This window comes from Neoarius graeffei, chromosome 20 (genome assembly GCF_027579695.1).
Source record: "Neoarius graeffei isolate fNeoGra1 chromosome 20, fNeoGra1.pri, whole genome shotgun sequence".
NCBI lineage: Eukaryota > Metazoa > Chordata > Actinopteri > Siluriformes > Ariidae > Neoarius > Neoarius graeffei.
In genome coordinates this window covers 48,982,020-48,998,170 of record NC_083588.1, presented here as the reverse complement: position 1 = coordinate 48,998,170, position 16,151 = coordinate 48,982,020, and the positions used below count along the sequence as shown (strand labels likewise).

General features: G+C 41.3%; 1 protein-coding gene across 1 annotated transcript in view; it reads left to right on the top strand.

The window, feature by feature from the left end:
- The window catches only part of itgb3a (integrin beta 3a), a 62,723-nt gene extending 48,678 nt beyond the window's left edge, over nt 1-14,045 (top strand). The window contains exons 14-15 of the mRNA XM_060901895.1: nt 4,528-4,694; nt 11,933-14,045. Coding sequence (XP_060757878.1) covers nt 4,528-4,694; nt 11,933-12,001 — 236 coding nt within the window. The 3' untranslated portion in view covers nt 12,002-14,045. The remainder of the gene's footprint in view (nt 1-4,527; nt 4,695-11,932) is intronic.
- The last annotated feature ends 2,106 nt before the right edge of the window (nt 14,046-16,151 follow it).

Below are 16,151 nucleotides of genomic sequence, written 5' to 3'. Positions count from 1 at the left end.
TGCTGAGTCGCTCGAACAGAGTGCGAAGGTGCGACAGGTGTTCAGAAAGCGATGAACTTGCCACGAGAATGTCATCAAGGTATACAAAAACGAAGGGGAGATCCCGTAACACTGAGTCCATGAGCCGTTGGAAAGTTTGAGCTGCATTCTTGAGCCTGAACGGTGTGCGCAAGTACTCAAACAAACCAAACGGCGTGATCACTGCTGTTTTCAGGATGTCAAGGGGGCGTACGGGCACCTGATGGTATCCTCTGATTAGGTCCACCTTCGGAAAAATGGCCTTGCCAGCCAGGTGAGCTGACACATCCTGTATGTGTGGAACTGGGTAGCGGTCAGGCATTGTCACGTCGTTGAGTCGTCAGTAGTCTCCACAAGGCCGCCAGCCACCCCCAGGTTTGGGGACAAGGTGCAGGGGAGAGGCCCAAGGACTATTGGAGCGACGAACAATCCCTAGGTGCTCCATGGCCTCGAACTCCGCCTTTGCCACAGCAAGCTTGGTCGGCTCGAGGCATCGCGCGCGGGCATACACAGGCGGACCAGTGGTGGTGACGTGGTGCTCCACACCGTGTTTGGCAGTAGTGGCGGAGAAGGTGGGCTGCGTGAGTGCTGGAAACTCGGCGAGCAGCTGCTGGAAACTGTCCGTGACAGACAGCATGCTAGAGAGATGTATGAAGTCAGAGTCACTGAGCGTGCATGCATAAGAACAAAAAGTGACGGCGTTGATCAAGCGGTGGTTTTTCACGTCCACCAACAGTCCGTATGCACACAAAAAATCTGACCCTAGGAGGGGAACAGCAACCTTGGCAGTAACAAAGTCCCAGCCAAATCGTTGGCCTCCAAAACACAGTTCAACGTGTCTAGTGCCATATGTGCGAATGGGGCTGCCATTGGCAGCTTCCATGGGGGGGCCGTGAGTGTCAGCCACCACGTCCAACTGTGAGGCAGGTAGTAGACTCCGCTGTGCCCCTGTGTCACAGAGGAATCATCAGCCGGAGATGGAGTCGCGGATGAAGAGCAGCCTGCCAGCATGGCCGATGCTCACGGCCACTAGTGAGCGCCGGCTTTGGCGTTTCCCACTCCACTGAAGCTGCACGGAGAACGGCATTATTTAGCCTTGGAGCCAAACTTGGCATGGTAGAAACATAAACCTGAAGACTGCTGCCGACGAGGGCTTGCTGCTGCGGCGAGCATGTGGTCATTTGACGTTTCTGGCACTGCACCTGCAGGAAGGGCGGCTGCGCAGTGCTGCTGACTAGCCAGGAAAAATTTGTCAGCCTCTGCCGCCAGTTCTCGGCAATCAGTGATGGCAGTGTTGGCTAAAGCAGCCCTCACTTGAGTAGGCAGTTGGCGCAGGAAAAGGTGCAGGAAAAGAAAATCCGGTTTGTGTTCACCGAGCAGATCGAGCATTCTGTCCATGAGTTCGGAGGGCTTGCTGTCACCCAGCCCATGAAGGGAGAAAAGCCTGCTGGCCCTCTCAGCATCAGACAGCTCGAGCGTTTTAAGTAAATGTTCCTTCAGTGTATCATATTTCCTTTCTGCAGGAGGACATTTAAGAAGGCTCACCACTCTCGATGCAGTAGAACTCCCGAGGGCAGACACCATGTAGTAATATTTAGTGTCATCGGCGGTGATCTCACGCAAGGCGAACTGTGCCTCAGTCTGTGCGAACCACGCTGACGCCGAAGATTCCCAGAATTTGGGGAGCTTTAGAGACACAGCGTTGGCGGCCATGTCGTTCTGGATACGTCGGAGTCACCAGTGTTGAAGTTGCGTTTGTAATGAGAAAACTGACAACTTCTCACATTTCAGACTCACAGCCGTGAGTCGTTTTTATTAACACTACAAGTATATCTCAAACATGGCGCTGCGCATGAACAGAAAAGCAGCATGTCAAAACATCACCCGGTTCCTTAAAGGGACCGCAACTATTATCGGAAGCACAACAGTCAACACGGTGAATCTATAAACAAGTGCTTAACAAAGAGCTGAGCAAAACCTGCATGACAATGCTGTAACAAGCAGCTGAGCAAAACCTGCATGGCAATGCTGTAACAAACACAGTTATGAAGGTGAATTATGCATACATTCATGAGTGCACTACAATATACCCTTATTGTAAGTGGTAGACAGTTCCAAAATTTGTTGCCCTTTACTGACAGTACAGTTTGTCCAAATGTGGTGCACCTAAATGGTACTATGCAGTCCCCTTTAGTAGAGGCCCTTGTGCTACCGCCACGATCAATTCTTTTTAAAAAATCATTTAACGGGGGTGGGGCAAGCCCATGTAAAGCTTTATATATAAAGCATGCATACTTGAAATTTTTAAGATTCTCAAAGCTCAAAAGGTAGTGTCTTTCCAAGATCTTACAGTGATGAAATGACAATGCCTTTTTATCAAAGACTTTTATGGCTTTTTCAAAGAGTAATTCTATTGGCTTAAGTGTTGTCAGTTAATGACCAATTTGTGAAACAGTACTCAATAGATGGGCGGCACGGTGGTGTAGTGGTTAGCGCTGTCGCCTCACAGCAAGAAGGTCCTGGGTTCGAGCCCCGGGGCCGGCGAGGGCCTTTCTGTGTGGAGTTTGCATGTTCTCCCCGTGTCCGCGTGGGTTTCCTCCGGGTGCTCCGGTTTCCCCCACAGTCCAAAGACATGCAGGTTAGGTTAACTGGTGACTCTAAATTGACCGTAGGTGTGAATGTGAGTGTGAATGGTTGTCTGTGTCTATGTGTCAGCCCTGTGATGACCTGGCGACTTGTCCAGGGTGTACCCCGCCTTTCGCCCGTAGTCAGCTGGGATAGGCTCCAGCTTGCCTGCGACCCTGTAGAAGGATGGAGCGGCTAGAGATAATGAGATGAGATGAGATGAGTACTCAATAGATGACTTGCAACCATGTGATCAAAATGTGCTATGTCATGAGCGTCTGCCATGATGGTGGATATACAAAACAACTAGGATGGCAGCCACTGAAAGCGCGTCTGTAAACAATGCTGAATTTTCTCAGTATTACCACGATTTGAACGGTCAAGCGAAGATTCAATACAAAGAGAAGATAGATATGTGTGGTTTTGACCCATATTATTAAAAAAAGTCAGACTTTTCTGAAGATAAGATGCTTCTACTGACCATCGAGTACCCAGATATCGCGTTCTATCTGGTTTGGCTGCCGAAGAATCAAGTCCGACCTTGGACGAAACATAGCCCATTTTCTGAGTGGGTGCCCAGTCTGGATTTGTTCTATCGTATAATTTTGCTGGCGCTCCTAGAAGCGAAATAGTAATACACATGTTAAAATTATAACAACGACCAAGTGAACCATGACAAGAGAGCACTCATTTTATAGCAAAATTCTAGCAACACGAAATAAAATTCTTCCATGATATTATTGAGAAAGTTTTTGAATCTCACCTGAGATAAAATGATTACTGCAAACACGAGCTGTTTTGGTTTTAGCCTCTGTTAGATCAGCCCTGCCGATGTTCAGCCATGCTCATCTCCTCTCCGTACTAAGTCTCAGAGTTTCCTCGCCCTCTTTCCGAATCACGGACAGAATTCTAAAAAATCGGAATGTGCCATGGTCAGGAGTACTGTTGTGACCACAACCATATACAGCACAAAGATATGGCATAGCTAAAAGAACGCTTAAAGCAGTGGAAAAACAAAGAGAGTTGCGCACGTGACTATGTTTTGTACGGAATGTCGCTTGACCCTACATTTGTATATCCACCAACATGGCCGACATCCGGGTTTCTATTTTGCTTTGACATCACTTGTAAGTCAAGGATATGTGAAAGGACCATTGAGTGTAAGAACATCCTAGCCACTTTCATGTTGAGAAATGGCCTGATTTGCCTGAAATTCTGTTTGTTAAATTTTACTTTATTTGACACCCATTTCACATGACCTTTAAAAGTTAGTGTGGAGTCCAGTGTCACTCCAAGATACCGGAACTCATTCACAACATCAAGCTCTTTTCCTCTAAGGAACATATTGTCACCTTTGCAGGTTGTTTTGTGAACATCATGCAAACTGTTTTTTGGTGTTTAAATGGAGACATGATTCCCACTTACACTCACAATAACCCACTTACTTTGGTATTATCATGTTGTACAATTAAGTACACAGGATATACTACCAAGAACATGTTAAGTTAGTACTGTAGGTGCTGCAATGTAATCTTATTTTATATCATTTCGACATTGTATTTTGGTGTGGTTTCTACATTGTGTTTTGAAATGTAGTCACTTGAAATTTATAGGCATTATATATAATCCCACATGAGAATGACATTTACATTCTGTAAATGTCGGAATGTTATTTGTAAATTCTACAGATGTTATGGTCTTGGGTAGTGTCAAAAAAAATATTCTCACAGGCCAAAACCAAGACAAGGCCAAGTAAAATTTCACCTGAGTTTCTGACAAGAACAAGCCCTGAGCTAAAAATTGGTCTCAAGTACCATAACATTATGAATAACCTTATAAAATGTCTTTCTCACTTGAACTATCTGTGTGGTTTTGTGTGTACAGAGTGTCCTAAAGGTCCTGACAAACTGGTAGTGGTGGCTTCTGCCATCAGCGCCGTCTTCTTGCTGGGCTTGGCTGCTCTGCTGGTGTGGAAGCTGCTGGTCACTATTCATGACCGCCGAGAATTTGCCAAGTTTGAGGAAGAAAGAGCCAAGGCCAAGTGGGAAGCGGTGAGATGGAATGACAAACACACACATACACACACAAGCAAAAGACATACACACCTACAAACCCACATTCTTTGGCTGTCTGGTATATCTGGATGAAGGGGTAATTGGTAGTTGCTCAACAACTACCATTATATTAGTGACTAAGTGTGGCTTCATGTCACGTCTCGTCTCCTGCTGTAAGACCTGAAGCTGCTTTTGCTGTCTCCTTAAGCACAGGAATATGACACTGGCTATTAGGTCATTTATTTTGGCAGGATATTCTGTTTAATTTCTGTGTAGCTTGTGCATCCCTTCTAGGGCTGTACGATAATAGTTAAAATGATGAAAGCAATTTTTTTTTTTTACTGAATCTCACTACTGTTCAGCCAGATTAGGAATAAAAGACTTGTGCTTTATTAGTTTAAAAAAAGAGAACATGGCCTTTTTAATAATGTGATGTTTGTGAAAAAACAGTAAGATCAAGAACTTAGATTTGACAAAACCTTTTATTTGGAGACACACTTTAGGCATAAACAGGTTTGGTGGTTAACAGAGAATTCACCTAACCAGAGAAGCTGTCATGGAAACTCATTCACAAAACAGAATCAAAGGCAAAGGAGATGCAGAAAAGTAGCCTTTTATTAAATCAAATAATAAAAACCAAGTCGGTCAGCAGAGCGATCTCACTCATCGATCATAGAGTCATTTTATACAATCCCAAAATATCACAGTTTATGCTTTTTTATTATTTTTTTAAAATAATGCCAGTTTTCTTATTGGTTAACATATCTCATTATACCTCACCAACATATTCTATTGGGTAGCACATCTCATATTTTCATGCCTTGTATCCATCAGTACTTCCAAACATTCCAGTACATGAACACATGATTCAGAATGACTTGGAAAACCAATGCAACACATGATAAAAAGTAATACATGATGCAGAATGAATAATACACGATTCAGAATGAACAATCCATGATTCAGAAAGACTTAGCAGAAAATCATATTTGGTAGTAACAACCATTCAGTAAAATTAATCTCAATTTCTTTACTGTATTAAGTACCTGTTTACTGTAGTTATGATCATTCATAAATCAATTTATTATTACCATTAATAAAATCAACATTGTTTTTTTTTTTTACATGAATGATCATAATCAACATGATTGTGTATGTGATTACATATGAAAAACACCATAAAACCAGCTAGTTTACCAAACATCTGTTGGGTGGTAACCCTGCTGTGATAAAACAGCGTCTTGGTATATCACATAACACATTTCTTGATATACAGTGAACACTTAGTCGAACAAAAGAAAGACACTAAACATCTTACATACACAAATTACTGCCTTCTTCAGTAAGACAGTGCAGCTACAATATTAAACAGTTTAAGCCTCTGTATAAAATTATTAAATGTGTATAAAGAGGGTGTGTTTTGATCAGAGATGGTTCCAAGTAGAACCCCATTTTAAGAAGCGAAGAACTTTTCACTATTCAAAGAACCTTTGTGGGGACTTTTTTTCCCCTCAGACCTTGTCTATCAATCATTATTTTTGCCTGTATAGGGGAGAAAGGGGAGACTTGGGATGGGGGAGACTTGGGACAGTTTGTATTCCCATAAATTAATTTCAACCAATCAGGTTTTAGATTACATCAGAAGTTAGATGTTGCCCCTTAGAGTAACCTAATTCCTTTGGAGCCATGAAGCTGGACACTGCAGTAAGGGATCTCATCTCATTATCTGTAGCCGCTTTATCCTGTTCTACAGGGTCGCAGGCAAGCTGGAGCCTATCCCAGCTGACTACGGGCGAAAGGCGGGGTACACCCTGGACAAGTCGCCAGGTCATCACAGGGCTGACACTTAGGCTACATTTACATTAGACCGTATCTGTCTCGTTTTCTTCGCGGATGCACTGTCCGTTTACATTAAACCGCCTGGAAACGCCGGGAAATGGGACTCCGCCAGCGTCCACGTATTCAATCCAGATCGTGTCAGCTCCGGTGCTGTGTAAACATTCAGAATACGCGGATACGCTGTGCTGAGCTCTAGCTGGCGTCTCATTGGACAACGTCACTGTGACATCCACCTTCCTGATTCGCTGGCATTGGTCATGTGACGCGACTGCTGAAAAACGGCGCGGACTTCCGCCTTGTATCACCTTTCATTAAAGAGTATAAAAGTATGAAAATACTGCAAATACTGATGCAAATACTGCCCATTGTGTAGTTATGATTGTCTTTAGGCTTGCCATCCTTCCACTTGCAAGTAGTAAGTGATATGCGCTGGGATCACACACACAGTGGCTCAGTCCCGAATCGTGGCTTGTGCACTTCACTCGCGCGCTGTGTGAGCTGCGCAGGGCCGGAGTGCGCACCCTCCAGAGGGCACTCGCTGTTCAGGGCGGAGTGATTTGGAGCGCAGGATGCCTGCGGAGCCGAGCGTATCCGTGTATTGGCGTTGCTATGTGCACGCAAATCGTGTATTGGTGTTGCTGTGTGCACACTAATCATTTTAAAAACGTTAATCTGATGATCCGCTGATACGGTCTAATGTAAACATGGGCATAGACACAGACAACCATTCACACTCACATTCACACCTACGGTCAATTTAGAGTCACCAGTTAACCTAACCTGCATGTCTTTGGACTGTGGGGGAAACCAGAGCACCCAGAGGAAACCCACGCGGACACGGGGAGAACATGCAAACTCCACACAGAAAGGCCCTCGCCGGCCCCGGGGCTCAAACCCGGACCTTTTTGCAGTAAGGGATGTGTAGTTCAATATTTTTATCAACCAAAATTTGTATTTTCTACTTTGTAGTCCACCTCCAGGGTGGCGTAGTGGTTAGCACTGTCGCCTCACAGCAAGAAGGGCCTGGGTTCGAGCCCAGCGGCCAGCGAGGGCCTTTCTGTGTAGAGTTTGCATGTTCTCCCTGTGTCCAGGTGGGTTTCCCCCATAGTCCAAAGACATGCAGGTTAGGTTAATTGGTGGCTCTAAATTGACCATGAGTGTGAATGGTTGTCTGTGTCTACAGTGGTGCTTGAAAGTTTGTGAACCCTTTAGAATTTTCTATATTTCTGCATAAATAAGACCTAAAACAACATCAGATTTTCACACAAGTCGTAAAAGTAGATAAAGAGAACCCAGTTAAACAAATGAGACAAAAATATTATACTTGGTCATTTATTTATTGAGGAAAATGATCCAGTATTACATATCTGTGAGTGGCAAAAGTATGTGAACCTCTAGGATTAGCAGTTAATTTGAAGGTGAAATTAGAGTCAGGTGTTTTCAATCAATGGGATGACAATCAGGTGTGAGTGGGCACCCTGTTTTATTTAAAGAACAGGGATCTATCAAAGTCTGATCTTCACAACACATGTTTGTGGAAGTGCATCATGGCACAAACAAAGGAGATTTCTGAGGACCTCAGAAAAAGCGTTGGTGATGCTCATCAGGCTGGAAAAGGTTACAAAACCATCTCTAAAGAGTTTGGACTCCACCAATCCACAGTCAGACAGATTGTGTACAAATGGAGGAAATTCAAGACCATTGTTACCCTCCCCCGGAGTGGTGGACCAACAAAGATCACTCCAAGAGCGAGGCGTGTAATAGTCAGCGAGGTCACAAAGGACCCCAGGGTAACTTCTAAGCAATTGAAGGCCTCTCTCACATTGGCTAATGTTAATGAGTCCACCATCAGGAGAACACTGAACAACAGTGGTGTGCATGCCAGGGTTACAAGGAGAAAGCCACTGCTCTCCAAAAAGAACATTGCTGCTCGTCTGCAGTTTGCTAAAAATCACATGGACAAGCCAGAAGGCTATTGGAAAAATGTTTTGTGGACGGATTAGACCAAAATAGAACTTTTTGGTTTAAATGAGAACCATTATGTTTGGAGAAAGGAAAACACTGCATTCCAGCATAAGAACCTTATCCCGTCTGTGAAACATGCTGGTGGTAGTATCGTGGTTTGGGCCTGTTTTGCTGCATCTGGGCCAGGATGGCTTGCCATCATTGATGGAAGAATGAATTCTGAATTATACCAGCGAATTCTAAAGGAAAATATCAGGACATCTGTCCATGAACTGAATCTCAAGAGAAGGTGGGTCATGCAGCAAGACAACGACCCTCAGCACACAAGTCATTCTACCAAAGAATGGTTAAAGAACAATAACATTAATGTTTTGGAATGGCCAAGTCAACATCCTGACCTTAATCCAATCGAAATGTTGCCGAAGGACCTGAAGCGAGCAGTTCATATGAGGAAACCCACCAACATCCCAGAGCTGAAGCTGTTCTGTACGGAGGAATGGGCTAAAATTCCTCCAAGCCGGTGTGCAGGACTGATCAACAGTTACCGGAAACGTTTATTTGGTAGTTATTCCTGCACAAGGGGGTCACACCAGATACTGAAAGCAAAGGTTCACATACTTTTGCCACTCACAGATATGTAATATTGGATCATTTTCCTCAATAAATAAATGACCAAGTATAATATTTTTGTCTCATTTGCTTAACTGGGTTCTCTTTATCTACTTTTAGGACTTGTGTGAAAATCTGATGATGTTTTAGGTCATATTTATGCAGAAATTTAGAAAATTCTAAAGGGTTCACAAACCTTCAAGCACCACTGTATGTGTCAGCCCTGCGATGACCTGGCGACTTGTCCAGGGTGTACCCCGTCTCTCGCCCATAGCCAGCTGGGATAGGCTCCTGTGACCCTGTAGGACAGGATAATGTCCTACATAATAATGGATAATACAGGATAATGGATGGATGGATGGATGGATAGTCCACCTCCATTCTATGGTGTAATGTATGCTGGTGAATTCAAGATTTGTTAGGAAATAAAGTCTGTTGTTTAGAGTTACCATATATAGTTTTATTTATTAAACTTAAATTCTGGGGAAAAACATTTAAGGATTTTTTTTTTTTAATTTCCAGATGGGGAGAGTTGAGACAGTTCATCATGTTCCATGTTTCTTCTTGTGTAGTACAAATATAAAATTGTTTAATTTTTTTTGTTAGAAATGTGGGTGTACCTGCATGAGGATTAAACTTATTTCATTCTTTTTTGAGACTGGAACTGTTTTGTCTCGTCAGGTTTTGGGTAAACTGACATTTTTCTAGCGCTGTACTAGCATTGTGTGTTCACACAGTTAATATGTCACAAGTTTTGAAAATAAATAAAAAATAAACATGTAGGCCTAGGTATTTTATTCTTGTCCCAAGTCTCCCAACATAATGTCTCATGTCTCCCTGCAAAAAATAATGACAGAAAAAGTGAAGCCTGAAGACCAGTATATGTGACAAGCTGAGAAACTAATGTTGTGGTAAGAAGGTATCGCAAATCCTCTCTCATGCAATATGAATGCAACGCTTCCTGCAAAGAATTTCACACAATCTACAAAAGCTGAAAACTTGTCCCAAGTCTCCCTGCTTTCCCCTATCTTAACAAAATGATCTTTATCTACAGTCCCGAAGTTTATTTTACATTTTACTGTTCATGATTTCATATATGATCTTTAATAAAGACAATATTCAGTTAGCTAATCATTTGTAAGATTATGATTACAGGATATATTTTCATTCACAACTATATTCATTCATAATCACTCAAAGCCTGTGCAATTTATGAGAATTGTGTTAAAATTCAATAGGATACATCAAGTTATAGGAAAATACAGTGTGATATGGATCAACAAAAAGCCCATAAATTACAGTTTTTCATTTCTTAATGAGCATTGTGCTTTTTAACCATATATAGTTACATTTAATATTGTGGAACATCCATGAGATGTTAGTTTTATTGTGACTTACAGTATTTTATTGCCGCTATTAAATGGTTACCCCCTGTGCAGCCTCTAGTTTTTTCTCTCAAAGTTAAAAAAAAAAAAACTTAGCTTGTCATGTATGAGCTTCCATCATACAAGTCCCTGTGAATGAACTATATTTACTATAGAGGACTTTCAACGATGTCACTGATTTTTACTTATCATGCAGCATCCGCTATACTGCCAGGCAAACAAAGAATAGCCACGACAGGTAATGATGAAAATTGAGACAACTGCAGTCAGTACAATCGTGTTATATCCAAAAGCTGAATCATGTAGGCATCACAGATTCATATAATTTTCCCATAAACATATTTATTTATTCTGCCCACTGCTCTCTCTCTCACTTTCTCTCTTTCTCTCTCTGTGCACATGCACATGGGTTAAATGCAGAGGAGGAATGTGACACAAATAAAGGCTTCCTCTTCTTAATTTACCCACAAATGTATTTATTCCACTTGAAAAGTGTACAGCAAACCAGCTACCAGATTTGTGACACTACAACATCCTGAACTATGTAGTATTTGGACTTCTAAATACACTGGAGATGCTAAAGGCATATAAAAGTACAGATGCCTACCAATATTTCAAGGCAGGTTTCATGCCCAAATATGATGGGAAATTCCAGAAAAGCTCACATCCAGATATACATTTTAATGTTGCATGGCGCTTTCACACTAACCTGATATAAAATGTTGTCCACACACACAGAAATGTTTTGTTGGCATCCAGTCTCCCCATTTAACTGCAGCTCACCATTTTACTTGTATTTCTGGGTTCACCAGTAAGCAGTGAAAAGTTAAACCAGGTTTATCTCCACGTCTGTTATTACATCCGAAAGCACTACAGGTCTCTGGCACTGTTCTTTTAGATGTAACTTCTACAAGTTCATCTGTAGATGTTTACTGAATTTGGCTTACAATCACTCATGTACACTTGTGCCGGTCATTGGCAAATACAAAGTTTGCCCGGCAATATGGCCATGGAAACAAATCCGCAGTTGCGATGACGTCACATGAAAGTCCTCTATACTACTATACTATAGACTATATACTGTACTACTTACTATAGACACTATAATGCATTTATACAAGTGCATTAATATAAACAAAACTTTTATGTTACAGCTGGAACAACCAACAGAGCTGCTGTTATAGAGGATTAATCAAAATCTTCTAATTTGAGAAATCAACAACTCTGCAGTGTAGATAGAAATAGTCTTGGTCAAGTTGTAACACATTGCACAGTTGCGCACATTGGCTGGATGCATTTGAATGCACAAACTGTGCCCTTTGCACGCATATCTAGTGACATCTCATGGACAAATTCTGGTCATTATAAACTTATTTTAAGCTTTGTGTTACTGTGTATTAAAAACATTTTCATTAAGAAATGTCTCTTCTCCTTTAGGCTAATAACCCATTATATAAAGGAGCAACAACCACTTTTAAAAACGTGACCTACCAGGGCGACTCCTAAAGACCCAACACCTTCATCAACAGCAGTCACTTGTCTCAGTGATGGTCACGTAACCTCACCATGAATGACTTCACACTTTCCACCAATCTGTGAGGTCAGCATTCCAGCATGGATGGGGAAGTGGACTTGTCAATCCTGTGACTGTGCTTTCAGGCAGAACTGTGTGTGGGATGTGCTTCTTTGACACTGATCTGAATTTGTTTAATTCACCAAAATAAAGCACCTGAAATAATAATAATAATAATAATAATAATAATAATTGTTGTGATAGATAGATAGATAGATAGATAGATAGATAGATAGATAGATAGATAGAATAAGCCCCAATTCCAAAAAAGTTGTGACACTGGGTAAAAAATAAAAACAGAATGTGAAGATTTGCAATCATGGAAACTCTATATTTCATTGAAATTTGTACAAACACAACATATCAAATGTTGAAACTGAGCAATTTTATTGTTTTTTGAAAAATATATGCTCATTTTGAATTTGAGGTCAGCAACACATTTCAGAAAAGTTGGGAAAGGGACAACAAAAGACTGAAAAAGTTGTGTAATGCTAAAAAAAACCTAATTTGGTTAATTGGCAACAGGTCAGTAACATGATTGGGTATAAAAAGAGCATCCCAGAGAGGCGGAGTCTCTCAAAACTAATGATGGGGAGGGGCTCAACGCTCTGTGAAAAACTGTGTGGGCAAACAGTGCAACAATTTAAGAATAACGTTCCTCAATGTAAAATTAAAAAGAACTTGTGGATCAGATCATCTATGGTACATAATATAATTAAAAGATTCAGAGAATCTGGAGAAATCTCTGTATGCAAGAGACAAGGCTGAAAACTGACACTGGATGCTTGTGATCTTCAAGCCCTCAGGCGACACTGCATTAAAAGCAGACACGTGTCTGTAGTGGAAATCACTGTATGGGCTCAGGAACACTTCAGAAAACTACCGTCTGTGAAAACAGTTCATTACTGCATCCACAAATGCAAGTTAAAACCAGATATAAACAATATTCAGAAACACCGCCACCTTTTCTGGGCCCGAGCTCTTTTACGATGGACTGAGGTGAAGTGAAAAATTGCCCCGAGGTCTGATGAATCAAAAGTAGAAATACTTTTTAGAAATCATGGACACCACATCCTCCAGGCTAAAGAGGAGAGGGACCATCTGGCTTGTTATCAGTGCACAGTTCAAAAGCCACCATCTGTGATGGTATGAGGGTGCATTAGTGCACATGACATGGGTAGCTTGTACATCTGGGAAAGTATAATTTATGCTGAATGATATATACATGTTTCAGAGCAATATGCTATCATCCAGACAAAATCTTTTTCAGAGAAGGGCTTCCTTCTTTCAGCAGCACAATGCCAAACCACTATCTGCACATATTAAAACTGCATGGCTCCGTAGTAAAAGAGTCTGGGTGCTAAACTGGCCTGCCTGCAGTCCAGACCTGTCTCCCATTTAAAACTTTTGGCGCATTGTGAAGTGCAAAATACAACAAAGGAGACCCCGAACTGTTGAGCAACTGCAATTGTATATCAAACAATAATGGGACAAGATTTCTCTTACAAAACTACAGCAGTTGGTCTTTTCAGTTCCCAAACGTTTACAGAGTGTTGTTAAAAGTAGAGATGATGCAACACTGCAGTAAACATGCCCCGTCCCAACTTTTTTGAAATGTTTTGCTGACATCAACTTCAAAATAAGCATATAATTTAAAAAAAAAAACAATAAAATTTTTCAGTTTCAACATTTGATATGTTGTCTTTGGAAGCCTTATGTTTATTTTCAATAAAAAAAAATATAGGGTTTCTATGATTTGCAAATTATTGCATTCTGTTTTTATTTACAGTTTATACAGTGTCCCAACTTTTTTGGATTTGGGATTGTAAATGAATAAATAAATAGCATTTGTACAGTATTTCAAATGAAAACAGGGGAATTAGGGCGAGACACTACAGTAAACGTGGAGAGTCCATTTTGTGGGAAATTATTTTCATTTTCTGTGTTTTCAATAAAAGAATTTGTTTTAAAATGTCAGCATTGTTGAAGTTAAATCATATTATATTCCTTTCCATACTGTGCATACTGTACATGATTACATAGCAAAGATGGCCTGCTTTGAATTTCCTGTGGCTGTGTGTTATTACCACAAACACATTTACATATACACTCACTCACTGTCACTTTATTAGGAACACCCATCCACCTGCTGTTTTATGCAGTTCTCTAATCAGCCAGTCCCTTGACAGCAGCACAATGCATAAAATCATTCAGATACAGATCAACAGCTTCAGTTAATGTTCACTTCAAACAGAATGGGAAAAAGTGTGATCTCAAAGTGTGACTTTCACTGTGGCATGGGTGTTAGTTTGAGCCAGATGGACTGGTTTGAGTATTTCAGAAACTGCTGATCTCCTGGGGTTTACACACATAACAGTCTCTGGAGTTTACACAGAACAGTGCAAAAAACAAAAAACACTGAGTGAGCGACAGTTATGTGGGTGAAAATGCCTTGTTGATAAGAGAGGTCAGAGGAAAATTGTTAGAGTGGTTTGAGCTGGGGTGACATGGTGGTGTAGTGGTTAGCGCTATCGCCTCACAGCAAGAAGGTCCGGGTTCGAGCCCCGTGGTTGTCTGTGTCTATGTGTCAGCCCTGTGATGACCTGGCGACTTGTCCAGGGTGTACCCCGCCTTTCACCCGTAGTCAGCTGGGATAGGCTCCAGCTTGCCTGCAACCCTGTAGAACAGGATAAAGCGGCTAGAGATAATGAGATGAGATGAGATGAGATGAGATGGTTTGAGCTGCCAGGAAGGATATAGTAACTCACAGCAACTCTTTACAACCGTGGTGAGCAGAAAAGCATCTCAGCATGCGACAGCAGAAGAGCACATTGGGTTCCACTCCTGCAGCCAAGAACAGGAATCTTAGACTCAAGAACACGTTCCTATTAAAGTGGCTGGTGAATGTATAGCGCTATTGAAGCAGAACAGTTGGGGAGAACAGCTAAATGCTGTACAGTTCCTGATTGTCTGGAAGCAAATGTATCATCGAAGGGCTTCTACATCATTGAGTGCGTCTATCGTTTTTTTAATCAGACATTCTTGATTATCTCAACAGTTTGCTGAGGAAACTGAAAGCTTTGAATTATCAAGTTGTTACCTATTGTGTTTTTGGTTAAAAAAAATTAAAATAAAAATTAGCTTGGGGTTTTTTTTATATAAACCTGTTATCTATGTATTATGTGTGGGAAGTTTAACATCAAAATATTGCTTGAAGGTCATAAGATTTTGCCGTTTCGCCCTCTGGGATAGGAAAATGCTATTGCAAGCTACGAGTGGGAAAGTATTTCCTAACGTGGGTTGTGCTGCACTCTTCCTCCACTGAGCGTATAAATCTCACGACTGTGAGTGCACACATTCAACTCGAACTCAAAGCTGCGTCCCAAAGTGCACAATACCCACTCGGTAATATGCCTAAATACTGCAGGAAAGACACTAATGGTGTGGTGACATAGTATTTCGTAAAGTAGTATTAAGTATGTAATCCAGTACAAGTATCTGTGACTCAGGATTGCTCAGTATTACAAAAGTAAAATAAATACAGTAAGTTAAAATCACATCAAAGCAACATTGCATTTGCAATCATGTGGTTAGACTGAATATCGGCACTGCTGTGTTGAACACCCGAAAGGAATGTGTATGTATAATGAGACTGTCAATGACGGCGTAGCTCACTCCGGCCACGTCTAGTCCAGAAGGAACGATCTAAAGTGGGCCACCTTGCGCAATAAATATTGCAAGCTGTATACACTACATTCAAGCTATACTGTATATAGAAGCTCTATCCACCCTAGGAATACCTACCTATTTGTCAGAAAGAATCCAAAATGGCGAGGAATTGACCAAGAAGAAGGGATTTTTTTGAACTGCTCATTAAGGCTTAATTAGTCCATAGCTTCATTAATAATTATAATTAAACAAATCTGGGTAGAAGCTATATGCAGCCTAGATACCCCTACTTTCATGCCAAAAAGAATAATAATCGGCGAAGAATTGAGAGAGAAGAAACGATTTGTGTGGAAACTGCTCGTTAGGGCTTAATTACTCCATATCTTCATTATTAATTGCAATTATGCAAATTTG